The 27012-nt window shown below is 40.6% G+C and overlaps 1 protein-coding gene across 1 annotated transcript in view; it reads left to right on the forward strand.

Moving 5' to 3' along the window:
- Window positions 1-27012, forward strand: part of igdcc3 (immunoglobulin superfamily, DCC subclass, member 3) — a 67967-nt gene that overhangs the window by 20993 nt on the left and 19962 nt on the right. The window contains exons 3-7 of the mRNA XM_074666968.1: window positions 16344-16488; window positions 16577-16707; window positions 17430-17567; window positions 20578-20736; window positions 24754-24919. Of these exons, the coding sequence (XP_074523069.1) occupies window positions 16344-16488; window positions 16577-16707; window positions 17430-17567; window positions 20578-20736; window positions 24754-24919 (739 nt within the window). The remainder of the gene's footprint in view (window positions 1-16343; window positions 16489-16576; window positions 16708-17429; window positions 17568-20577; window positions 20737-24753; window positions 24920-27012) is intronic.

Consider the following 27012-nt stretch of genomic DNA (forward strand, 5'->3'; position numbering starts at 1 on the left):
ACAAATAATGTGTTACTTTTTCCCTTTTTTTCTGAAAAATACACAACATGATATGAATAAATTCACCAAATACTGACGCAATCATACAGTAATTAAAGGGGCTGTGAGGAGTTTGAAAGTGATCTTGAAAAAGCCTCCCTTTTAGATATATGCCTGATTGTAATCCACACTTTAAAATGAGATCATCAGCGCCAATACATCTAGTTACTGGTAATTTTAAATTGCTACTTCTTAGATTCCAGTTCCAGTCATCCAGGACCAGATTGATCTACGGCACAGCTCTCTAGCGCTTTATGACAACACCACGCCGGCTGACAAAGCTTAGTAGTGATATAACAGAGAGCTTTGTTTTTTCTGCTAAAAACTATTTTTGTAATTAATTTTGTCGTGATGGGGGACACGAGGCCTAACTGTCAGACAGAAAAAGGACAGAGGAGCGGAAGAAAGGTAAACGAGAGAGTGATGCAGCCCGAGCTAAAGGCTTATTAGCCTTTAACTTGGGCTGTATCACTCTATAACACAGGGGCTAAACTGTTTGTGATAATGTTTATTCCAACCCACATGCAGCAGTTATTCTGCAGTGGTCTGTTCAAACTTAAGAGTCTATCAATAAAATGAAGAGTGAGGTTATGTTAGCTCTGCTTGGTAGATGTCTGGCAGAACATAGCTAACCAGGATTTACTAACCTTACACATTACGGACATATCTTAGAGCACCGGATTGCCAGCTACGCTAAATATAAACGGCTACTAAACTACTTACAAACTGACAGTGTTTATTTGCTGTCATGTTAGCCTACAGATATATCGGAGTACCGGGCTAACATATAGCCGGCTGCTACAAAGTTTCAAACCGTAGCACTGCATAAACATACTGATAAATATCTTACCTCCATGCGTGTATCCAGTAAAAAGTTGTCTTGAACAAAGAAATTTGTTTTGATCCGATCTTCATTTAATTCTAAAGCAAACACGCCTCGCTTAAAGTAATTTACGAAAGTGCAGAGACTCCGGGCCACAAGGTGGCGAGGGAGTGCAATCAGAACAGATCCTCCTTTCAGCATCTGTAACATTAACATCAATTATTCAACATGGAGAAATATGGAACCACAGAGTCTGTCAAACTGATTCGCCAAGTGTGACAAAAGTTAGCAGAGCTAACACCACCAGCTTTCAAACCTCCTTGGTGGTTGGTCCGGGTACACCAGCTTTCTCCCACAGTCCAAAAACATGCAACACACCAGGTTAATTGGTCACTCTAAATTGTCCGTAGGTGTGAGTGTGTGCGTGAAAGGTTTCTGTGTGTGTCAGTCCTGTTATTGACTGGCAACCAGTCCAGGGTGTACCCCACCTCTTGCCCTAAGGTAGCTGGAATAGACTTCAGCCACCCGTGACCCTGAACAGGATAAGTGGCATTAATGAATGAGCTTTCATATAACTGTGTGTCTACTTTCTGCAACAGAATACTGCTGAATGGGCTGTGCAACAAGATGCTATCTATTCTCTGAGCTTGTTTACATCCAGGAAGTAGAGCAGGGTTTCTGTTATACCATCTTAAAGATAATATTTTAGGTGCCTGGTAATGCCGGTGATGTCTATTGAGCATTTTTTAATCTAAAATAAAAATATTGGAAAACTGAATATAAATTTAACCCTGAGATTGCCCAACAAATAAACAAAGACCCATAAATGTACCCTTTGAGTTGTGGGGAACATTAGTTAATTCAGTTTATAATCCTTTTAATTGACAGGAATTTCATGTGCAGTAAGCAATCTCTGAACAAAGCTTATATTTCATTCCATTGTTCATAAGCTCTCGCCTTGGGATTTTTTCTGCAGAAAAAAAATCTTTCAATGTATGTAAATCCAGAGCTGCCCTTTGTTTACTTAAATCCTGAAACTGTATTTCATTATCTGATGGAGGAGATATGCCTTAGTAACAAATACAGTATCTGTACAGTCTTTTGTTTGCACTCATGATAGGTAGAGGCAGAGACAAAGGGCTTTCATTTCTCACCCACTGTCATACAACACTAAGTGGTTATGACAGGGCCTGCACTTGCCTTTCCTCATCCTCCTTCTCGGCTCCTCTTCCTCAGTGGTTATTTTCCTCCTTGTGAATTGGTGTGAACCAGACTCCATCATGCAGTGGGCGTGGTCAAGGAGTCACACATGTGCACACAAAAAGAGCTCAGGGGTAACTGATTGCATATTAGCATAAATTCATTGGGATTAGCCGGTTTTGGACTTGAGTGGGAGGAGGGGTTCCTCAGATCAGCGAGGGGCAGTTATATCCCTGGTGACCGCAGTCAGCTGGCAGCTTGAATGGAGGGAAGGAGGGAGGGAATGGGAAAGAATAGGAGGCTGACTTTTTTAATTTCCAGCTGTCTCAACAAGAGTGTGAGGTTGTAAGGACAATATCTTAATGTCAAGGCAATGCCATAAAATATCTGCTGCTCTCTTTGTTGTTATCTGAAATGCTTCATGCGTGTAAAGAGCAGTATTTTTCAGGTTTTACTCCCCTGCTTCTCTCTTGGCTCCATGTTATGCATTTAATTTCCAGTTCCAGTTCTCATGTCTGGTTATGAATACGTGAATGATTGTCTTTGAGTTCCTTCAAGGCGTGCAGGGGTGGGCTGAATATGCCCCCTCCCATCTTGTTGGTCATGATTGATGTTGCAGCATCTCCCCTCCCAGTCATTTAGATCATATTTACAGAATAGAGCATCTGGGCTTTTGATTCTGCCTGTCTGGATCCTCCATTTAGCCCAGTGTGAGCAGAGTGCCAGACGTCCCCTCAACAAGAAGGCTGTAATTAACCATTAACTCAATATTTTGCTCATAAAGCGTTTATATAAGTCTGATGGTCTTGCTCATTCCTTCTTTATCATTCCACTCCCTCTGTTGTGTCACAATTTCAAGCTCCTCCTCTGCTATGTTTTAGTGTCAGCGACCCCCGCATACGCATCTCTGTTTGCCACACACGTGATGGCACCGTGTTGCCCAGGATTGTGATTAATGGCCGCAATTCAGCCTGAAAAATTCCCTTGAGTGGTTGCCAGTTGGCTTACGCAGAGAAGAAACTCATTACTGCTGTCAGTTGAGCTGACGGAGCAGGGAGGGGTGTGAGTGATAGAGCGTGTGTCTGAGTGTGTGCATGGATGACACACACACAGAAAGAGAAAAAACTCCCTCACTGTGCATGTCAGTGAGCACATACGTGTCTGACCACCTTTTGCTGCGTTTGAGCCATCATGCATGAATAAACGTGTCCACATGTTAAGCTGAGCAAAGTGACAGTGTACCCAGGGCTGGTATCCAAGTAACTCTGATAATTTCTCAGAAATGCATGAGCCTGTTTCTGTCAGCGCGCTGCGTGCACAAACATTCCAACTTCTTAATGGATAACCTGTATGCACCCTGCTGCTTTATGACTACAATCACCCCCCTATACAGTATGTTACATATGTTTAGAAGATAAGGATTTTTATTATTCATCTCTCTTTTGCACATTCCCATCCTCCGTTCACAGATAAACCCTCTCTTATCAGTTGTAAGGTAAGAACAGCAGGATATTACTCCAACTTAAAGTCAATTTCTGTGAAATTAATGGAAAGGTTTTCATTTTAAACACAATAATAGCCGGTCTGCTCTTATTAAAAAAAATGAAAGGCATAGAGAAAGCAAAGCAGGAGAGCAGAGAGAAGACAGAAGAGAAAGCAGTTTGAAATGAGGGAGGCCTGCACAATATGGATAAGCAGAGAAGTGTGCCATTCACAGACAGATAGCTATCTACATTCACTGACACCACACATGGTGCTAAAAGACGAAGATTTGAGGACATACATACATCCTACAGATGTAAAGCTGCTCCATATGTGGCTCAAGCTTTTGCTTTGAAGAGGCTGGCAGATAAATCTAATTTCATGTTTAATTCATTTGTGGGGGAGGAAGGTACAAAATTCAGGAAATCAAATTCTTTTATATTTTTCTTTTTACAAACGTCATGAATCCTATCTTAAACAGAATGAAGCACATTTTTCTAAAAAAAAAAAAAAAAAAAAAAGATGAACAAAACAAACTCTTTAATTGTAGGCAGGGCTCTTTGTGTCTGTGTTTTTAATGAAGAGAAGTTCAGTAATATCCAAAAGCAAGTTTTTATTCAGAAGTTCAGCTAAAGTAGTCTTGTTATTACAGGTGATAAAGTGGAAACATTATTTAGAGCTGTAAGTGAAAGAAGTGAGCATAATCTTTTCAAAACTTATAAATTTGTCTTTTAACCCAATAGAAGTTTCACCCTTGTGTAAAATTTCTCATGACACTGCCCCTTATTGGACATTAAAACACAGCATCACAGGTTTGACATGAGAGGCTAAGACACAGAAACTAATCTGGTGTTGATTTTGGTATTCATGTTGTGAAAACAACACTTTATTTAAACACACTGGCATGTTAAAGTGTTAGATTTTAACTACAAAGAGAGTTTCTGCAATTCTGTCATAGTGTAAAATATTTAACACTTTCAAAAGTGAAATTTTAACCATATTTAGTGTGGACCAATAAATAACTTTTAAAGTGTTTAGGTGTATATGTGTTGAATAACCACTGCTGATTTTGCTGTGTAAGTGGGATCTTGAACTGTCTTGAAATGACAAATTTCAAGCTCCTCCAGTCACATGCCGAAGTGTCCTTGAGCAAGACGCTGAGCCTCAAAGTGCTCCCACTGTTGGTCAGTGGTGTATGGATGGGTGTGAATGTATTAGTTAAAAGCAGATGGCTCCTGATAGAAACCTCTGCCATCAGTGTGTGAATGTGGTGCTGATGGGTGAATGATACTAGCAGTGTAAAGCACTTTGAGTGGTCAAAGAGACTGGATAAGCGCTGGTGCTGGTCCATTTACTATTATTTTATGCTTGGAATATTTGTTAATGGCTGAAACGACCTACAACTATTTCATTTTTTCCACAGTGGTTTTTACAAACCTGTGTGGTCTCAGTGTCCTACCAGGTGTGTGTTAGTTCCAGCTGGTAATATTTGACCAAAGGATGGCCGTGATGGGAATTTATACTCTAGCTCCAGTAGTCTGTATTCTTCATGGTTGACCACAGAAAACGTCTGTAGGTCAATGGCGTGATACATCTTGTGATCTCATAAGCTTGCATGAGATGAATACAGTCTTGTGTTTTTTTAAGGTGGCTTTTCATATTGCTTTTGTTCCATATCTGTCACTGCAGCGTCTCTGTGTCTGCAGTTTGGTCTTGATTGCCCATCACCTTTCCTCCTCTTTCATTTCTTGACATAGAAACAGAAATTTTTCCAGACACCAGGTTTAAAATCCACCTGAGCATCCACAATTCCAAAAACGTCTGCCTCAGGTATCTACCGTTTTTGCTTTGTTAGAGCTGAAATATTGTGCAGAGTGAGAATGCAACTAGAGCCCGACCAATTAATCGGTCGGGGCCGATTAATTGGGCCGATTGTGCCTGACACTGATTAATCAACATTTGCCAAAATGTAGCTGATCATAAAAATTTTTGCTCCACAGAGATTCTGTCACTCATGCTCCTGTGTGTCTGTGTGTTGGGCTGCGCACTGCCCGAGTGCCCGCCCCCTCCGTCCACCATTATCTAATGTAAGACTATAGAGTGATGTTTTAACGTGTTAGTTGCTTTTTTGTGAGATAAACAGAGATAAATGCTACTGTTAATTCACAAGTCCACCATTATCTAATGTAAGACTGTAATACGGTGTTTTACTGCGTGTAAGTTGCTCATTGTGTGTTTACAGTTTGACTTTTTTTCTACTCACTGCGTTAAAAGTTTGACTTCTTTATTTGTTATTGTGTTTACAGCTTGTGCTTATTTATCATTGGTTTACACTACAGTTCTTATGTTGACAGTTTTATAATTTAAATACCATGTTTTAATTTAAGTGTTCTGTCTCTGTCTTGAATTATATGGGTATTATAATGATTTGTGATTATATACAGTATATATCCTGTGTAAATCAATGAATTTATTATATATATCAGCCAATATATCAGACATTGGTCGATATATCGGATATCAGCTTTTTTTTGCCCCCAGTATCAGTATCGGCATCGGCCCCTAAAATCCCATATCGGTTGGGCTCTAAATGCAACAAATGATGGGGAAAGAATCCTAAAAAAATGTTAGTGGAAGTTTAGTAAAACTATGGTTTTTCAGGAAAGTTGAAGTTATTTCATTTTGTTAATATTCTTCAAGAAAATATGAGCCTGGTTTATCTTTGCCTTGTTCTGAATGAGTGAAAGATCAGTTAAGTAATCCTCAGACAGGAAATTCCCACAAAATGGACATAGTGAGATTTCTGACTGTTGAATCAATGAGTTTCTTGGTTTGAAGGTTTGACAGGATGAGTTTTTGAAAACAGGGATGCGATGGTTTTGAACCCAAAAAAGGCACTGAGGAGCAGATAAATGACCAGTGGGAATGACACAGCTGCGGCACGGTAGACCTCCCTTTTACAGCTACAGTGTGTGAGTGTGTGTGTGTGTGTGTGTGTGTGTGTGTGTGTGGGTGTGTGTTTTCAGGGGGGTTGAAGAAGGGGTAAGATTTACAAAGCAGGGTTTCAGCCATTTGGGGAGCCCAGTTTAGTGAGATGCAGTGGAGCGCATGGGCCGGTCCCGCCCTGCGTCTTTCAGATGTCCCGTGGGAGTGCCAGATGTGGGGTCATCCATCTACCCCTGATTCAGACCAGCCCCCCTCAAAATCATTGTCAGATGCAGGCTTTAAAACTGCATGCTGCTCTCTCAGGAAGAAACAAGCACAAATTTAAAGGTGTTTTTATCTCAGAAAACTTCTCCAGACTTTGTTTTTTTTTGTCCAGGTAATGTACATGTTCAAGAAACACAAGCAGAGTGAAGACTTTTAGCGCAAGATTCATCGTAGCCTCCTTATACTGGCCTCACTAACCAACAGTTGTCCTCTAATGAGGGGGAAGTAATGCGTGTTGCACTGAGGAGAATTGTGATGCCAAATGTCCGTCCAGGTTGTTTTTCAGATCCGCTGCTGTCTGTGGGCATCGCTTATTTCTGGCCTCACAAAACAAGAGGCGGAGACGAGCCAAAGAAGAATTTAATGGCATTTCCATTTGAATATAAACGTTATTTTTACCCCAGATGTCTCTAAACGTTTTCATATATTTCAAACTCTCGAACACTGAGAAAGGACAGGAGAGGACAGAGGATAAAGCAGTGCTAGGGTTTCGTGTTTTTGTGCATGGAGCGTACAGTGAACAGGCTGAATAAAGGACAGCCCATAACTCATGTGGATATGAGCTCATATATACTGGTCTGGTGATGGGAGAGGCATCTCATTTGAATTCTAAGCAGGCGGTTGCATGCTGAGGTATTGGCAATATTAATTAGATACGTTGCCTCTGGGCAAAAGGAGAATGGCACTGTGAAGATATAGCCTGTTCTCAGCAACAATCAAGGTGTGGAAAAGAAGAGTGACAGCTTCGTTTCAGGTGTATTAGGCTCATCAATAAATGCCTGAAGAAAGGTGCTTTTTATTGCACATTGATTTCAAGTTTGACACAAAATATTACAAATATTACAAATTACTTTATGTTATCATGTTTCGTCTGAGAAATAATGCTGCCCTATGTGTGAGGAAGGATGCACATGTGGACAAAGTAGTTTTTTCTTTTCTGACAGCACAGACCCTGAAGAAAGCTCACTAAAATGCTCAGGAGGAAAGAATTTCATTAACTTTAGAGACTTTCTCTCTGCTACCTGGCATGTTAAAGAGGAAAGAGAACGAGGAAATCAAAAGCCTGGAGAGATCTCAAATCCTGACCCACTTACAGGTGAGCTTTAGCTCGCTTTAACTGCTTCTTCTGCAAGCGTGGTTTCCGTCTGTACGATCTCCTCAGAGGGATGTCTGCCGCTTTAGTGGACATAAAGATGGACGGTACTTCTAGGATGTATGAATAATACTCCCTAGCAAAGCTTAGGTAAGGTATGACAAGGTGTACAGGGCTCCAGTACCATTATTGAAGCTTTACAGAGAAACCGTCTGTAAGTAAAATAAACACTGTCTGGATCTACCTAGTGGAGTGCAGGCTTAAAATATGAATGGGACTTCGGGGTTTTTTCACTTGCAACATCCTTTTATAGGGTGGCAATTTGACAGAGGAACAATCTATGAAAGGGCATATTAAGAGGAGTTCAAATCCTTTCCTTGCTGCTGTAATTGTTCGTTAACTGAGCTGCCCGTGTCCTCAAATCCTCTTCATCTCTCTGGTTTTCCCAATCCAGGATATTATGTTGCATGGTTTTAAAAAGGGGGTGTTTTTTTTTACTTTAACTTGATTAGTGACACTGAGGTGATGGCTAGACTGCATATGGCGCTGAATACGACACTGCAGCTCACACCTGTTCACTCTCCTCTTCTTGAAGCCATCAGATCCCTCTTCTGTGTCTTGGAGTTGTTTAATGAGTATGCACTTTCAGGCCCAGTTAGTCTGTAAGTGATACAAAAGACTCCCTCTTTTGTCCTCACACATTAAATCCCTTCTTTGTTGCCTTTGGCCTCGACATCCAACACTTCTGTGACACTTTTTTCCTCAGAATAAAAAAGAAACAATATCAACAAGTTTGGCACAGACAAGAAGAAACACTAGTGGTTAATTTCCAATCAAATCCTACCTTTCATGGTGTAAGTTCATCTGTTATTTTACACCTCCTCTCTCTGCTTTCCTCCCCCCTCCTAGCTTTCTCACTCTCCCTTTCCTCCCTTGCTTGTCTCTAATCTAACCAAAGCTGCAACTGGGAATCATTTAAATAATCCCTTAATTTTCAGCATCTGTTGTGCTTTAATGGGTCCCTCTTTAATTAGGCTCTGCATGCTGAAGTGAGTGTAGGGGGCTTAGTGTGCAGATTTGGGGGCTACAGGGGCAGGGCAGGAGTGCAGGGGGGGTACAGGAGTGGGAGGGGCAGAGGCCAGAGGGACTGTTGGGTGTGGATGTGGTAGAGGGGACTGTGTGGTGTGGCAGGCAGGAGTAAGGGGTGTGGCGGGGAGAGGGGCACAGTGCAGGGCATCCAGGGAGGCCCAGGCTTTGTCCCTGGGGGGAAGAGGTAAGGAAGAGCGAGGGGGGATGAAACAACAGTGAGCAACATGCATATATCCCATCATGCTCTCTTTTTTCAACCAAAATCTTCTTCTCTCTTTTATGGTTCTGCTGATAGCTGATGAGAATTTATGATAGCTGAGTTTGCATTTACACTGAGATCATGTGCAGTGTCCAAGAAGTGTCTTTTGGTGTCAGCTTTGGTAGTGTTGTCAAGCAGTTTAGCTTATAGATAACCAGAGTAAACAACAAACTAGAAAAGCACTCAGGGAGCACAGACTTCTGCCAAGCATATTGTGATTGTCACGCAACACTTTAGTCCTACTTTAATGTTATACTCCCTTTCAGCAGACTGTCTGCTACAATTTGGTGTTAGTTGCAGGTTTGTATCATAATTTGTTCCATGACAGTGTTGGAAATTATGATGACCCAGTACATATTTCATATTCTGGATCTTAGTATCCAGAATATTGCCAGGATCTGGATCGTACTTTTATATCTGTCAGAAATTATCGTGACTTTGTCTTGTATTGTTTTGTAGAGCAATCTGACCATTCATTGTGGAGTTATATACACATATGGTGAAAAGGGCCCTATCTCACAATGATAAAGAATCCTTTAAAAAATCCTGGATCCAGACGGTAATCCAAATCACCACCAAAATTTAATCACATCTTTCTTATCCCATCTTTAATATTTCCTGAAAATTTCATCAAGATCTGTTTGTAACTTTTTGAGTTATGTTGCTACAGACAAACTCTCCCAAAAACATAACCTCCTTTGCAGAGGTAACTAAATTACTTTTCATTCCGCAGTATATGGATTATGGATGTGCACATTTAGTCAACTAATCATTTAAATTAAAATTTTCATCCTCGATAGTTGTCGCAAAGGAATTGAGTATTTTGTCTAAGATAGACAAGCCAGCCACCTTCTTCTAGCCTATGCTGTAGCTTGAGCTCATAGTTGTTTATATTGCAATAATGCTAAAATGTTCTACAATTGGAATGTAAACAAGTAGATATCGGATAGCATCTTACTGTGAGGTTTGGTTTGTCTGTAACCAGACCTGGAAAATGTCATACCTGGGCTGTGTCTCTAAACAAGAGTAATGTGTAACCATCAGGTATGCAAATATTAATATCCATTATTGACCCAAGGCCAGTGGTGCTAACTCTGCTAACCTTAGCTTCACTCTGCAAGCCAATCTGACATTGTTTAGCTGCAGATTCTGTGATCTCACATTTATCCGTGTTGTAAATCTTGCTATTGTGACTGTTTTCTGGGTTATTTTTTTACCTTCAGACTACTCAGTTAATTATAATTTTAATGATCAAGGGATTCAGTTGCTTCAAAACATCCCCAATATAAATATTTAAACATTTGTGTAGCCTCTTGATATTGCATAATTCACATTAGGGCTGCAATTAGTGATGTCTATTTTATGTCATAAAGTATTTCATGCTCTGTTTGTTTCATGGAATTAGGGAAATCCTTAAATGTAAGTTCCCCTCAATTTACAAAAATCTAAAGTGACATTATTGGATTGCTTGTTTTTTTTGTCCCAATTATATCCTAAAATCTGTAAACAAAGGGTTTTTTTTAAGTGTTAACTATTGTAGCCCCTATGGCTGCTCCTTCCAACCCCTACAGAGGGCTTTAAAAGCAGCCATCAATCTTACTACATTTAACTTAGTGCACACAAGCTCCACAGTATCGATCAACACAGAAGACGAAGGACAAACACACTGATGGAAAGCCTAATGCAACAAGCCAGCTACACAAGCAGAAAGGTGATTAAAGTCCAGTCAAAACAGTTTTATAATACAGGAAATTCACTCATGTAGGGAAATCTGTCATGTACCGCCAGGAGTGTGCAACACCAACAAGAGCAGAATTAGAAGAGCCACGCACAGGCAACCCACTAATGATAAGTCTTTGTTGGTAGATGATGTGAGAAATGTTTTTTCTTAGGTCAACACTCTTTCAATCTCTGTGGGTTGATTTTCAGTCTGTTGCAACTAAAGAAGTCTCTGCCTTGGTCATTGTATGGCTATGACTCACGGGGTCAGGTGCATCTCTACATTTGGAGCCCTGTTCAGAATTTATGATTCGAAAAGCATCTTTGATATCTTGCAAGCAGTGGAGCAAATGGAAGCAATTTCATTTTGTTAACTCTCTATACCATGTTTCAACAAATGTTTCAACAGTTTAATAAGTGAGGATTAAATTAAGTCAACACTCATATTTTCTGTATAAAGAAGGATCACCAACTTGGTCTATTTAAGGAAATCTCACAGCTATCTGTTTGCCATGAAGTATGTTGCACATGTTTACTATTTTTTTTAGTATGTGGTTTAAAAAAATCAGCTAGTGGTATATCTTGTGTAATCAGTTTCAACTTGTGCCATGCTTAAAAACAATCTTTAAATGGATACTTGCACAAACCTGTTGCTAAACTGAAACAACATTGTCATAAACCAGATGCAGAAAAGCCGAAGAGTAATTTTCATTGAAAAGTAGAACTGGAGCTTTGATTGATCACAGTGCAGCTTTAGAAATAAAAGGTCAGCACTACAGTAAGGCCAGACCGTATAAATCATACTACAGGTGTGTTGTGAGGAGAGCCTTTATCATAAATGGTCCATAATTCTGGTTTCTGAGCACAGTCTTACCCATCTGCACATCTGCACATCTGCCAGCTGAGCCTGGCTGGGTGCTGTGCAGCTCATGCTGGTGCTGGTGCAGGTTCTGACTCAGGAAGGTGTTGATGTGCCAAAGCATTAAACACAGGGAATGAGTGTGTGTCAGAGGAAGATGGGGTGCAGCCCACGCACATGCAGCCCTTCTCGTTGCAGGTGATAAGCCTCATGCACCACCAACCAGCAGATTGATCACAGGAGTGCCCAGGCTTCTGGTGCTGGTGCTGGGTGGGTGTGCAGGTGGGCTGTGGTAAGGGAGGTTTGGGGCATAGCCAATAAAATATCACATCTGCATTAAAATGCCATCTCTAGGGTCCCAGCACTGGGGCTTGCTATTTCAGGGTTGACTATTTAAAGGCTGTTGAAGTGTGGACTCTCCACGCTGGAATAGCACCGTACACCATCTCCATTATTTATGGGCCTCATCTCTATTTTACTGGTTTACCAAGATGGGGGAGGGGCAGCTACGGCAGTCATCAGCGCTGCTGCTTGAACAACATGTGCTTAATGATGTCACAGGCTTGAGAGGACTTGTGGGGGGTGGGGCGAGAGGTGTGTGATGAAGAGCCCAGCAAACGGTTCAAATTGTACAGTGGAGGGGGGTGGGGAAGTGGGTGGGTGATGAGGGTAGGGGGGTGCTGGAGGCGAGATGGGAGGGAGGGTGATGATATTATAAGATGGGGGTTCACTGAAGCCTTACACCATTGCTGCAGGTTTGAGTGGTGCTGGTGGATGGCTGTCCCTCTGCTGGCATCATTACCTCTGTCATATCAATGAATCATCCCCACGAAGAAACAGAAAAACATCCACATGTGACTCAAAAACATGGACATCTTATCAGATCGTCTGATTTGGACACTGCAGTAGGATTTTCACAGTGTGGGCCCTAATTGCCTTGTTAATTATTCTCTGATGAGCATTCTTCTGTAAGTGTGTGTGTGAGTGTGTTTAACCGAGCAGGAGAGAAATGGATCATTACTTTAGAGCCATTAGGCAAAAAAATACATCAGCTCAGGGTCATTCACATAATCACCATTTAATCTACATTTCTTAATTAGATTGATTTGATCGTCTCAAATGGAAAAAGGCTAAAAAATCACCAAATTTCACTTTTCTAGTGGTGTGGATCTGAATTATGTAGAATTTTGTCAGTGTTGACTGCCTTTTAAGCTGGTTTTTAAACTTTAAAACCAATAATTAGAAGTAGTAGCACATCGACCCTTTGGACCAGAGTTCATCATTTATTTTACTTGGTGAAATTCAATCAAAGCGTGTGAAATTTCTGACTCTTTCTTAATGTATTCCTTAGACTTCCTTTAGTACCTTTTAGTTGTGATGTACATAATAGGGGGCATTTCCCCTCACTTGTTGGGTATTATTAGATAACCAGAGTTTTGACAGGTTCTGATTTACAGCTCAGCTTCCCACCTAAATCACCACGCTTCACATTTCCTGTCATTGACCTTCAGCCACATTACTCCCTCACTCATTCGTCTTTTGTCATTGGCACTGAGGAACCGTCAAACATGTGCGAGGAGCAATCTTCTCCCTGTGCACTTGTGTATGGATTTCTTTTTAGTATGCACCCCAGCCATTCTCCCCCCCTTGTTATAGTAATTAGACCTGCTCCATTTAAGCCAGCAGCATCATGCTGGTAGTGGACAGTCTTTAATCATCTGTGAGTGTCTGTCAACACTTAGTAAAGGAAGAGTGAAAAACAATAGAGGAACCTGTCTGCTGTGGCTGAGTGTTGGGATAAGTGAGAGTGCCTCATTGCTTTGTGTGTGTGTGTGTGTGTGTGTGTGTGTGTGTGTGTGTGTGTGTGTGTGTGTGTGTGTGTGTGTGTGTGTGTGTGTGTGTGTGTGTGTGTGTGTGTGTGTGTGTGTGTGTGTGTGTGTGTGTGTGAGTCAAGGAAGATCGATTTGGTTGTGGAGTTCTGTTACTGCAGCTCTTTGCATTTACAGTATTTATGCTGAAGCAAAGCTGCATCACTTTAGTTTGTCTCTGAGTCCACTCACAGAACAGGTAAAAACAAATGCAGATTATCTTTTCTCCTTTACATAAAACACGGCTGCTTTAACAACTTACTCAGCTATCTGCGTATGTTCCCTGTTGTTGTGACTTTTCCGATTGTGTCTGATTCTATGACTTTGTCGATACTGGCAGGGGTGTGGGTCTCTTAGAGAGCTCATGTTTTATGCATGAGGAGGGCCAAGGGTGGGGCCTGTTAGGGGGGTGATGTCGGTGGACACACAACAGCAAGATCAGCGGACACCATGACTACTTGGCAAAGATGCACATAAAGCTCCTATAGGTCACTGGTCCTCTTTTGTTCTTCACATTGAAGCCTGAGTTTGTTTCTTTTGCCGTGTCCTCTGTACTCAGTCGTGTGTGAGAGTGCACGTCCAGTTTCCTAAGACAGCAAGCTTTTTTGATCTCATTAGTCTTTCTCAGCTTCTTGTTTTCGTTGTATTGTGTCTTGATGGATTTCTAGCTGCTGTACTGTACCTAACCTTGTGCATCAGCAGTGACAGCAGAGTCTTCAGGGCTTTTACTCAGCACCACTCTCTGCTGGTGTCTGCCCCAGGCTCCACAATACAGAAAACAGAAAGTGTTGCTGATTGCTTTTGTCAACACTCACCCCAAAAAGATGTGATCATCCATGGAAATGTTCTTAGCTCTGTGATTTTTTTTTCCTCTTTTGCACTGCAGGGAAGTCGACCTAAAGCATTTTATGGCTACAAGGTTGTGAGCCTCTTCTGGAAAAATTACAGTTGGGCCCTTGAGATAAGCACTTTGGCTGTATAACTCAGTGAAATGCTCACTTGTGTTAAGTGCAGCCTTACTGTAAAGTGGTGAAAGTAAAAGTCTGAAATTTACTGGCCGGCTGTCGAGGCATTTTTATCTCCACACACAAAATAATAGAAAGTGATTGTGTTATCTCCACACACAGAGAACTCCTGGCTTACACAGAGGGAACTGTCACTACTGGAAGAATACTAAATTAGCATGTTTAAATTTTCATCAGCGCTCCATATATCCATTCAGAGATCTAAGGTCAAGTCGTGTTGGAGAATGCCACCCTACTCATTAAGCTCAACTGCCACTCTATATTAAGTATCTCTCTCGGTGTCGTTCTCCATATCTCTCATGCATGAGCTGCAATCCATTTGAACAGAGTCATTTTGAAAAACGCTATCTGTATCTAATTATCAACCTGTTACCACAGGAAAATGTATAACCCTATGTAAGGGGAAAACAACACAACAGAAGACATGTCAGTAATCAGATGAAACTCACTGTTTACAGAAACGAGGGAAGCAAAAGGAACAGCAGGCACGTCTCAAACATGTATATACAAACCTGTGAGGAGTGCTGATTACTCCTTACTCATCTTGAATATAATAAATGAATGCAGGCGACAGGTTTGGAAGAGCAGGAGGTTATGAAATAATAAGGGGTCCATCCCTCTTGTTATGCTAACAGTGTTCGTATGAGTCCTCCTGCGTCCAAGTTAATTATGGTTGACATTTAAATGAGTACTCTTGTGTCGGAGAAGGTGGGAGAGCTGTGGAAGAAGAGGGCCTCTCTCTAAATTGAGTTTGTCTGAGGCTCCAACTTTGATGCTTCCTTTGTTCTGGAGATATGTGAAGTGCAGCTGAATGAGGCTCTCTGTAGGAATACCGATGCTTATTTTGCTGCATGGGGATGTTGTTGCTGGTCTGTGTGGTGTTTCTGTAAGCATGCATCTTTTAAGTCGTGTTCGAAATGATAGTATACAGCAGGATTCTATATGCCTGCAACATACTTTACATATGTTTCTGAAGAGCATTTCAGCAAGTGAAGACTCAGGCTTAGCTAAAGGTGTACGTCTTCTTTTGAGGAGAAATGAAAACATACAACTTTTGTCATGATGGAATTTGAGGGGGAGATTCTTTAAGCAGTTGGATTGAGAGATATGAGCTAGTTATTCTGATTTCTTTCTAATCTCAGCTGCTTCTGCTCCGGGTTATAGACAAGCACACCACGTGAGCAAATGTAGTACAAGAACTCTACTTGTGATTTGTGTCAAAAATCACATGATGTTTTTCTGTGTGTGTGTGTGTTTTTGAAAAGTTTTGTTTTCAGAGACAGAGGAGAGAAACTTCCTTTCAAGGCCAAGGTCCTTTCTTCATTTTGTGTACTTAGGTTTATTTGTTCAGCATTAAAATCAGTAACATGTAGATTTATGATATGTCTTAAAGCAAACAATTTGAAATCCCCTCCTATAAGTCACCCTCTCTTATCTTTTATTTTATGTTAATGGATGCGTGCACGTTAAGGCTTGTAGCTGTAAAGTTATTTTATTTTTCCCTCGCAAACATAATGAAGGATAACATAAACATGTCATGAGAATATCTCCATACCTTGCTTCCTCTATAAATATGTATGTTCATGTGTGTAAGCAGCTAGGCTTGTTGCTCAGCAGCTGTGTTGTGATGTTATGACCTAACATCCCCTTTCTCTCCCTCCTTCCCTCCCTCTACAGCCATGGCAGACTTCCATGTCCAACCCGAGTCAGTACATGTTGAGGAGTCTGGAGTGGCCAGATTCCAGTGCCAGATCCACGGTCTGCCAGAGCCTACTATCAGCTGGGAGAAAGACAGACTTGCTGTGGACACAAAGGACGAGAGGTAGAACCAAACACATTACACACAGCAGCACTTTATGGGTGTGTTACCAGGCCTCATGGTACATTAATATCCTTTTTTTCTCCTGTAGATACACCCTCCTGCCCACAGGTGTTCTGCAGATTACCGGTGTGCGTGATGAGGACAGTGGAAAGTTCTGCTGTGTGGCCCATAACAGTGCAGGAGTGAAACACAGCGCAGAAGCACTCCTCACAGTTTCAGGTAGTTATTTTTAATGAGTCTCACATCTGTGTGCTATGAGCAGACTTGGGCCTAGTCCCTATCTCAACCTTGATGAACCCTCACAGACTTTAAAGTGTCTGGACTGCAGTGTGTGTTTGAGACGGTAAAAAACACACACTCAAGAAAAAAGCTTGCCTCTAGTATGTACCATTTGTGTTTTTATATTACACTGCATTTATTTTTTTAAAGTATATAAATTCAGAAAATCCAGTTATGTTAATCTAGAGTGAATATTTAACTGAGAAATCTCACAGGAAAGTCTGTAAAAATATTTACTGATGTAGGGTGTAATTTGGTGTTGTTTGTCTGCATGAAAGCCATAATATGTTTGACAGTTCAACAGTGAGACAGCCCTTAGGACTCACCATGAACACACTATAAAGTCTGCGTGTCCAGAGATTGGGATTATGCCATTGTTTTTTCTGTCACATGGAAGCAATGATCCCCTCTGTAGATTAACTTGTGTTGTGTACTGGCCTTTTGTTCTCACCATCATCGCTCTAAAACAACCGGTGCTTTCTCCTCCGTTTATCTTCCAAGCATATTCCCAAGATTTCCCAAACCTATTGTTCGTCCTCCTGATCCTGAAGATACAGCATATCGAGCTGTGCACCCTGGAGAAATCCAATTAAAGGAGGCCATCCATCACGCTCATTCCCATCTTATGCTCCCTTTTTCCTTTTTTTCCCTGTTCTTTCCAGGCTCCCAGTCATCTGTTTACAAAGAGCCCATGATCCTGGTGGGTCCGGAAAACCTCACCCTCACTGTCCACCAAACAGCCATCTTAGAGTGTGTGGCTACAGGGTACCCTCGACCTATTGTTTCTTGGAGCAGATTAGGTGAGAAAAATCTGGGTCATATCAAAGAAACCAGAATGTGCATGGAGGTGCATAAACAGCTGTGCAAATGTGTGTCTCAGAATTAAGTGTCACTAGCTGACATACAGTCACAATCACAGTGTGCACTCATGCATGTGGTGGTGTTTTGTGTGGGTTGGAGCTTCTTTGTATCCTCATGTGTTTGTATGTATTTTGCAGCAGAGCTGCATTGTGTAACATGCATGTGCACAGAATACACGTGATACAGTGAAGCATCTATTGTGTCTACATGAGGCAAAGGGATTCAACATTAGGCCTTGGGGCTAAACATCGTGTATGATTGTGTTGATGAATGCATGTTTCATCTCCTCCTGAAGCTGATCCTCCATAGCGCTGGAGAGCCTCTGAGTAATTGCTTTGAGGTGCAAAGACAGATACGATTAGTTTCTCCTTCTTTCCATGTGCACTTTTTTTCCTGACTATCACTCAAAGTCTGTCATGACCAATTTTTCAATCTGCTATCTGTTTTCTTTACCTATTATCCAATCTGATTTGCTGTCCCAAATGTAAATTGCTGCCCCTCCCAGGCAGTCAGGCATAATCAGATTCAGGGTATTGCTTTACACAATGTTGCTAGAATGAAATGCTAACACGATGGGATTTGTATGTATTAGATTACAGCAGGGAGGCTGGGATAAGCTGCATAATGAATCTAATAGTTTCACATCAGTCACTCCTTAATGCCAGAGTTTGTTTGCTGCTATTCATCGAACAGCAGCACAGCCGGCTAGCTTGTGCTCTTTCTTTTCTGACACTAAGTTAATTAGTGGCGGACAGAAAGAAACTGATGGAGGGGGCACGAGAGAGAGAGGGAGGTAAAGTAAAACCAGGCAAGAAAAGAACAAGGCTGCTTTTGTTTGGACGAAACCTCACTTGAGTGTTGCTAGTTGGAGAAAGTTAGATAGTGGTGATGGGAAAATGTGAAAAAGGCAAAACACATGTTAACGACTAGTGCAAAACAGAATCACAGAGCAGTCTGCTTGGAGTTAGTTATTTTATCTCATGAATTTGTCACATTGTAGTATCATGATTCATGATTACGAGTCAACGTGATTTATGAGACTTCCTACTGATGAGCTCATATGCCGCTGACTGTGTGAGCTAAAAGTTAAATTTCTAACTAACAGAGAGAAAACAAGAGGATTCAGTACAATTAAATACTGTATTATATGATACAATACAATAAAGTATGGCCATGAGATACAATATGTAATGAAACAATGCAATACATTATGATACATTTGCTATTATACATTATGATACATTTGAAACGCTGAAGTGTTGCATATTCCTGCTGCCTCTTCAGAAGTAATAATGAATAAAACAATATGGTGTCAGGCACCAAGTTATAATACTCTCCTTGTCAACAGAGGAGCATGTACTAATGAAAACCACAAAAAACATGTTCTGCATATTAAAAAACATTTAAAAATCATTGAGACTATCTGCTGCAAATTGGTTTAATATCTTGTTTTGAGTTGTTGACAAGAAATCTAGGGAAAAGGCAATTTTTATTATGTGTTTGGGGTGATATTTATTTTGTGTAATTTATCCACTATTAGGATGCTAAAAAGATAGAAGATGTTAGTATTAATCTTATGAAATTTTAATTGTTGTTTGTTTGCCATTTGTACTTTGTATGTATAAATAAATATATATATATATATATATATATATATATATATATATATATATATATATATATATATATATATATATAAATTACTTGTGATTTTTACAGTACAATATAATACAAGACATGACATTAGTTCCCCTGACTCCCACCCCCCACCCACATTAACACAGTAAAAACTAAATATTAAAGAGTTTAATGAATAAATACGAAAGACAAGATCACAAACAATATGGGAAAAACATCAATAAATGATTGAATAAAGATAGTTGTGCTTAAACTTTTATTGTCAATTTTTTTTGTTTTGTTTTTCATATGAAGTACTGTTCACATGGGTTTAAGAAGACAATCTGTAGTTGGAACTAGCCCTCTCTTGATTATTTGCCTCAAGAAACATAAAAGTGAACCCCAGAATCCACTGCTGACTGGGAACCAAATGGTTTGTATTCAGTCTAGAGCTCCTGCCTCTGCGTGTGTCCTGCGCGGTGCCCACCTCTCTGCCTCTGTGCCTGGCCTTTTAACACATCAAATCTGGACCATACAAGGTTTACAAGCCACAGATGGAAATCAAAGATGGGATTAAAATGCCCCCTTGGCCCCATAGCTAATATCACAGACAGACTGTAGTCATTGTTGGAGCTTAGACTGCAGATAGGGAGCGCAGGAAAGAGTGAGCTTATCATGTAGGTACAGAGAGGAGGCAGCCATGGATTGTGTAAGGTGATAGGAGATTAGAAGTTGCAGTTAGACTTTCTGCTCCCTCAGTGATGGCTGTTAACATCTCCTCTTAGAAAGAAAATGTACTTAGAGACTTGGTCAGACAAAAGAAGAATTTTCCCATTCAGGCGTGAAAGCTTTAATTAACAGAATATTCATAAGGGGAGCCGTCTGTATAATAACAACATCCATTTATCGTAGAGCATGCAAAACCTGAAGATTTTTTTAAAACGAGAATGCTTTTTAAGGATTTGTCTCCACTTTTGTTAAAGACAGCTAATTACAACATATACAACAGTTACATAAAAAACACAAACTCTCCGACCTTTCTTTCTTATCTTCTTGTTTGTTGTTCTGGCAGCTGCGTCACACGTTATTACAACTCTGAGAATCAGACACTTCACTGTGAAAGCTGCAGCCTTGACCTCTGGGAGGGACAGAAATAGCCCTGTCTCCGTCAACTCGTGGCTGTAAACAGACCGAGTTTAATTAGTCTTTCTTGCTGGCAGTTTAAATCTAGTCTGATCTTTACTGTACAAGGTCCTTTTTTTGTTGCTCTATATACAGTAAACTCTTTCCCCTCCTTCTCATCTGCTCTCTGTTTTTTTTCTCCCTGCAAAGATGGCCGCCCCATAGGTGTGGAGGGAATTCAGGTGCTCGGCACAGGGAACCTGATGATCTCGGATGTTGGCGTACAGCACTCAGGGGTTTATGTGTGTGCTGCTAACAAACCAGGGACCCGTGTACGCAGGACAGCTCAGGGACGCCTGGTGGTTCAAGGTAAGTCTGAAACAAGAATGCTTCAGTCTTAAAGGTTATGTAGCCGTTTCATTATGTGTGTAGAGAGGAATAAAAGTGCACTAAATTGGTTTATGCAGGTCAATCTCTCTGATAGCCAACAAATTTCATTCAGTCTTTCATACCCGCAGCACTTGTGTGCTAAATATGGGTGTTCTTATTTAAATCCCCAGTTCAGATCAAGTGGGTGCTACACATCTATCAGATAAAGGATTTTGAATTTTGCTCACAAAAATAATGTGGGACTTTTTCCAACCAAAGCATAAGTCATCATTTAGACCTTCTGGGTACTTACCAAGCAGAAAGTGTTAAAGGATAAACAATGAAGGCACTTTGTTTTATTGTACTTAGGGAAGAAATAGATATAAACCTCAAACCATGATCAGAGTACCACTAGCTCTGAGACAACTTATTTAGTTGTTCACAAATAGCTTACAAGTTCCACAAAGTTGTAGTGAGGTAAATCCTAAATTCAGTCAGGACCACTCACATCAAAAATACTCTCAGAGCTAAGGTAGGTGGAGCAGCAGCAAAGACCCTAAATTTTACGCAACAGAGTGGGCGTCAGTGACAAAACATATGGCACAGAAAAATCAGAAACAGCATAAGAGGAGCAGAGGTACAATTTTGCATGACTCTTATCTCTCAATGTCTTTTTATAACCGTCGTCAGTTTCTTGATTGTTAGAAAGACCAACTGCTTTACCAGTAGGCGGCAGAGTGCGGATGGCAGGTACATTAACTGTCACCAAAGAGGAAACATCCAGCATCTGCCTCACTCACATATTGATCAAATGGACCACACTTAGCTTCAGCCCAAAGCAGTATTGATCCTAATCAATATTTCATTTTATCTGGCTGTCAAGTGTAAGACAAGGTCCCTACACTGACAGGAACAAAGAGGAAAAGCCAGGGACAGTGTGCTGCATTTCCAGCAAGCAGGCCAGTTTGGTTCCCAATGTTAGTGGGAACTTAAGTGTAGCCTGTCAATAAGCTCAATGACAACAAAAACATGACAGAAAAAAAGGATTGCAATGGAGGGCATTCATGTTGTTGTTAATCAAAGAAGAAGACAAGTTAAGATTTCAACCAGTCAACAGACGCACTCATTGTGTCTCAGCTCCACCTTTTGGGGTAAATTTGGTACTCTTGGTACCCTTAGCTTATTTCTAGCTTCAGTTGAGTATCGACTGAATTAGGACTGCTTGGTGGAAATGCAGTTAACGACATATAAATAGGGTTTTAATCAATCTTTTTGCAAAACAAGGTGTGCTTTTGCACCAAATACATACCTATTAGGCCTGTTTTATTGTAAGGGGGAAAAAAAACAGTTTACTCTAGATCCTTGAGGGGTTGATCTATTAATGTTAATAAGCCACTTGGCACTTCTGAGAATATGAGAGGGCGTCAATGGCTATCAATTCAGAAGAGAAGCACAACGGTCAGGAACTCCAACTCCAAATAATCACAGAGAAGAGTGCTTATGAGCCCAACACACATCAGACAAATGCACTGATACAGTAAATCAATTAAGTTCAGTTTGGATCCTTCGGGGAACAAAAAGAAAGACAAGGGCAACAAAGAGTGGAGCAGGAGTCGAAGTGTGAAAAGCCAAAGGGAGAAACAAGAGCAAGATGGATGGATGGGGCTGATAATCTAACCCACACCCATACAGGTGCAAATCAATACCTTCCCAAGCATCATCTGACCTTCACCTTTAAGACAGCCCGCACAAAGCCCAGCAAATGAGAGCGCGAATGAAGCTGAGAAAGAGGGAGATAAATGAAGGGGCCATCACACACTGTCAGCAGACTCCACTGAAGTGCCTAAGGGTCTCTTTGCTTTTCCAAAGGGAGAATGGAAATGCTTACATTGAAAAAGTGTCAGGCAGCATTTTGTCCATTAGGATGGGGACAAGGAGGAGAGAGAAACAGGAGGAAAAACTGAAGAAAGTAATGACATTGGAATTACTTGTGTGAATCTAGTAAAGAAAAGTTTCATGACTAAAACGCCAATGTAATTTATTGGATACGACTGATATTATATCATTTATTCATCGTCTTTACAAAACATTAAATGACCAGATCCTACATGAACAACATCTCAATAATGTTACTGTCTATTAGACATGAAGCATTCCTTTGTGGCGCTGAGTGCACACTTCTTTGTCATTGCAACCCTTCAATGCTTCAACTTGTAAAGAGTCAATTCTACTATCTCTGCATTTGACACTGGAATTTCTTTGACTTAGCTTTGGTTTAGTTGCAAGTTTAATCACATTACTGAGCCTTTTATAAAGTTGAATAATGCATTTGTCTGAGTCTGAAACTGTGTGCCTCAGCCTACCTTTCGGAGAAGAAGGCAAGAAGTAGTTAGGGGTCAACAGATGACATGTTCATATTGTAAGGAAAGAAAAGAGAGGAAGTTCATGAGGAAAATAAGACCAATGTTTACAGTCAGTCAATACTGTTTTTCAGCTGATTCTTCAATATTTTAAAAAAGCATCTAAAATTGATTCCATAGTGTTGTTAAAAACTCACACAAAACACACCAGTTCTTACTAGAGATATTAAAATTGTAAAGCCAGTCAAAGATGAATAAATTCACACATCCCATAAGGTTTTTGAACCCACTGATCACCTTTTTTATGTATGCATCATACCACTGTCACCTGGCGAGCTTCAAAAAGTATTTGTTTTGTCTTTATGCTGTCACTATTAATGCATATAAATTCATCAGAGCCCAATGAATTAGCAGCTAGTTGGGACACTGCAAAGAGTTCAAAAAAATTAGAGGATTGTGGTCTGTGGAAACCACTACAGGTCCAGAGCTAACATACAAACTAAAATGCTGCAAAGCCAAAATCAAAGCTAGTGTCTCCTTTTGTATGACTGAGTTGATGTCTATTAAATTTACATTAAAAAAAAACAGAGTGGCTTGTCCACTCCTAAGACATCATCATGTCTGCACCAGCACCTACAAAACTGGCATCCACCTAAAAATTATTATTTCAGATCTCTACGAAGAGGGGATGCTGTTTAAAATCCCCCATAGGACGCAGGTTTCTTGCTGCTTTCAGACCCACTCAGCAAGAGAATTCTTCCCTCTTACCCCAACTTAAATCCATGTTACAGCCTTGATTTTAAATCCAGTTTCTCAGTCCCACTGGGTAATGAGTAAGAGAGCTAAATGATAGGGAGTGAATGAAGATAAAAGCCTTTTTTTTACAACAGGCAATATGATATGCTTAGTGCTCCAGCTTCCTCCCCTCTAGTGATGACTCTGAGATATTTTAATTACCATAACATTTTCTTGGAGTTAATAACGGTATAAATAATTCAGGTTATCAAATCACTGATAACCGCTGAGACAATAATGAGTGCAGTGGAGATGATACCATGCCTCTCTGTCAGCCAGCTCAAATAAAAAAAACACCAACCCAGAAATTAAACTCAGGCGGATGTGTCTTTAATTACTCTGCAATTTGAAGGCAAGTACCTGCTTCGCTCGGAGAACCGTTTGAATAAGTTATTACCACTAATTGACCATAGCTGGAGGCTCGAGGCATGGGATGAGAAGCAGTATGATGAAGCTATAAACGGCATCACTTTATTTTCTTGTTGCGCATTGGTTTCAGTTTTTTTTCACTCCCACAGTTTCACTCCTTCCTAGTTATTTTTTCTCATCTCTCCCTCTCCTTAGTTTCTGTATACCTACATCGATGTGGTGTCTCCTATAATCTTGCTAATTGACCTTGAAATATAGATTTGCAGCAGTATTTACACCACACCTATAACACAGTTCATCACTCCCTATTAATGAATGGCAGCCACTGGGATTGCCTGCATGCTATCATATTTGTCTTTCCTCCATGTATTCCTCCTCTTTTTTCTCTCCCCAAGTTTTCTGGTGCTTTGGGACTGAAACATCTTCATTATGCTCAGACCCTTGGCCCTAGATGTGTAGTTTATCTGACTCCCTGTTTCCTTTTCTCCCTCAGCTCCCGCAGAGTTCATTCAGGCTCCACAGTCCATTGCTCGCCCCGTTGGCACCACTGCCATCTTCACCTGCCAGGCCCAGGGTGAGCCTGAGCCACAGCTCACCTGGCTGAAGAATGGGCAGATTCTGGAGCCTGGCGGACATGTCAAACTCAGGAACAACAACAGGTACGAGAAATATAAACGTTAAACCTGTTTTTTGGTGTATTTCTGTAGATTATCTCAAATGCTGTTTATTAAATATCCAAAGGCATGTGTTCAAAAAGATGGGCTTCTTCCTCTGGCCCTTTTGGAGTAGGGTACTGCAAGTACTGCAAATCAAGAGTTGTTGGTACTACCGTAAGGAGTTTAATACTGCTTATATCGCAGATTGAAATTAACACTGATACCGCTGTCTTACTAAAGAGCACAAGACCATCTTTGACATGCCGGATTATTTCTGTATACCAATTAATGCTTGAAAAGAAGCTTTTCCTCAGGATCAGCGTCCAATAAGAAGATTAAAGTGCTTCTGAAACACCCTTATTTTTTTACATTTACAAAAAGATATCAGAGCTAAAAAAGTTTTCTGTAAAAAAAAAAAAAACAGGGTGTGGTGTTTCTAGGACAAGATCAACAAGTCAGGTCTAATTTTGTCCATAGGGGGCGCCAAAATCAAAACAAAAATAAAGACAGCATGAGATGACTTTTTCTCAATATGACAGCTTCTTTATTACCTCCGTCAAGGAGGTTGTGTTTTTGGGAGAGTTTGTCTGTTCGTTTGTTTGTTTGTCTGTGAACAACATAACTCAAAAAGTAACAAACAGATCTTGATGAAATTTTCAGGAAATGTTCAAAATGGGATAAGGAAGAAGTGATTAAATTTTGGAGGTGACCAGGATCACTGTTTGGATCCAGGATTTTTTTTAAAGAAAAAGGAATTCAAGACAAGGTCACCATAGTTTCTGACAGATGTAAAAGTACGATCCATATCCTGGCAATATTCTGGATACTAAGATCCGCAATATGAAATATGTTCTGGGTCATCATGATATTCAACACTGTCAGGAAACAAATTATTGTAAAAACTTGCAGCTAACACCAAACTGTAGCAGACAGTCTGCTGAAAGGGAGTATAACATTAAAGTAGGACTAAAGTGTTGCATGACAATCACAACATGAGTTCTTTTCTTGTTAGCAGGGCCCTAAATCCAGATTTTTTTACAAGTATTGATAAAAGACTCAATAAATGCTTTGTTGTTTCCATGTAAGAGCCTATATTTTGGTAAATTAAGTATTTACTTACACTTTGTAATTCATTTATCAAACACAGTTAAAAGTGAGGTGGGGCTTTCAGGTTGTAAACGTTTTTGAGTATGCCTCTGCTCACCAGTGAGAAACTTGCCATCGTCTGATCGACCCTTTACCTTCTGGAAAACCTGCAGAGTCTGGATCAAAATCCATTTCTATTTCTTATTAAGAGCCCCTACAAATCGTTCTCTACCAATCATCTCAGCACTCACTGCATGCGCACAAACTTCGACCCGGCACACTGAAAATAACATGGATGTCAGTGATAATCACAGGTGCCTTGATCTGATCATTGGCTTCATCAGATGCTCAATTTCACTGCCTTTCTGTTGCTGCTCGCATGGCAGCTGCTTGAATTCACGCCTGCCAAGACATGAGCCTCAATTTATTTGTGCCTTTGTATGTGAGCAGCGTATTGACTGGATGTTGGATGCTTTCCCATGCCAGTCCCCAGGAATGTCACAAGGAGGAGGACCCCACAACAAACCCAGTAGTTACCATCTTCACGATTCAGTTCACACTGAAAAAGCATCTTCTTGCACTGACTGTATCAGTGACTTACAGCACTGTTTGAGGCATTAGAGAACTGTTTAGCATGCCTGTGTTGGAACTAATTTTGCTGTTTAACATCATAATTTTAAAACAGGTGAAAGGGTAATACCTGGTTACATGTCAAAATTAAGATTTTCTGCCGGGTGTGTGCTTGTTAAACTACTTCCCTCCATCCAGAAAATGTGTTTCTAAGTAAAATTCTGCCAAGCGTAACTGCACAAGGCACGTTTTATTTCTCCAGTTGACCCGAGCAGCCAACCACTGTGCATGTTATTATTCAGTGAGTGAAATATGAAGTGAATACATTAGATATGCACCAAAAAAATCAATACTTGCACTCCGTAGCATTGACTGAAGAGGGCAGACACCTCCATCGCTCACACACACTGGTCCACTCCCACTTGCCCCTACCAGTCTAT

This window comes from Halichoeres trimaculatus, unplaced genomic scaffold (assembly GCF_033239565.1).
Source record: "Halichoeres trimaculatus isolate MK-OKI-2021-1 unplaced genomic scaffold, fHalTri1.1 fHalTri1_scaffold_3, whole genome shotgun sequence".
Lineage (NCBI taxonomy): Eukaryota > Metazoa > Chordata > Actinopteri > Labriformes > Labridae > Halichoeres > Halichoeres trimaculatus.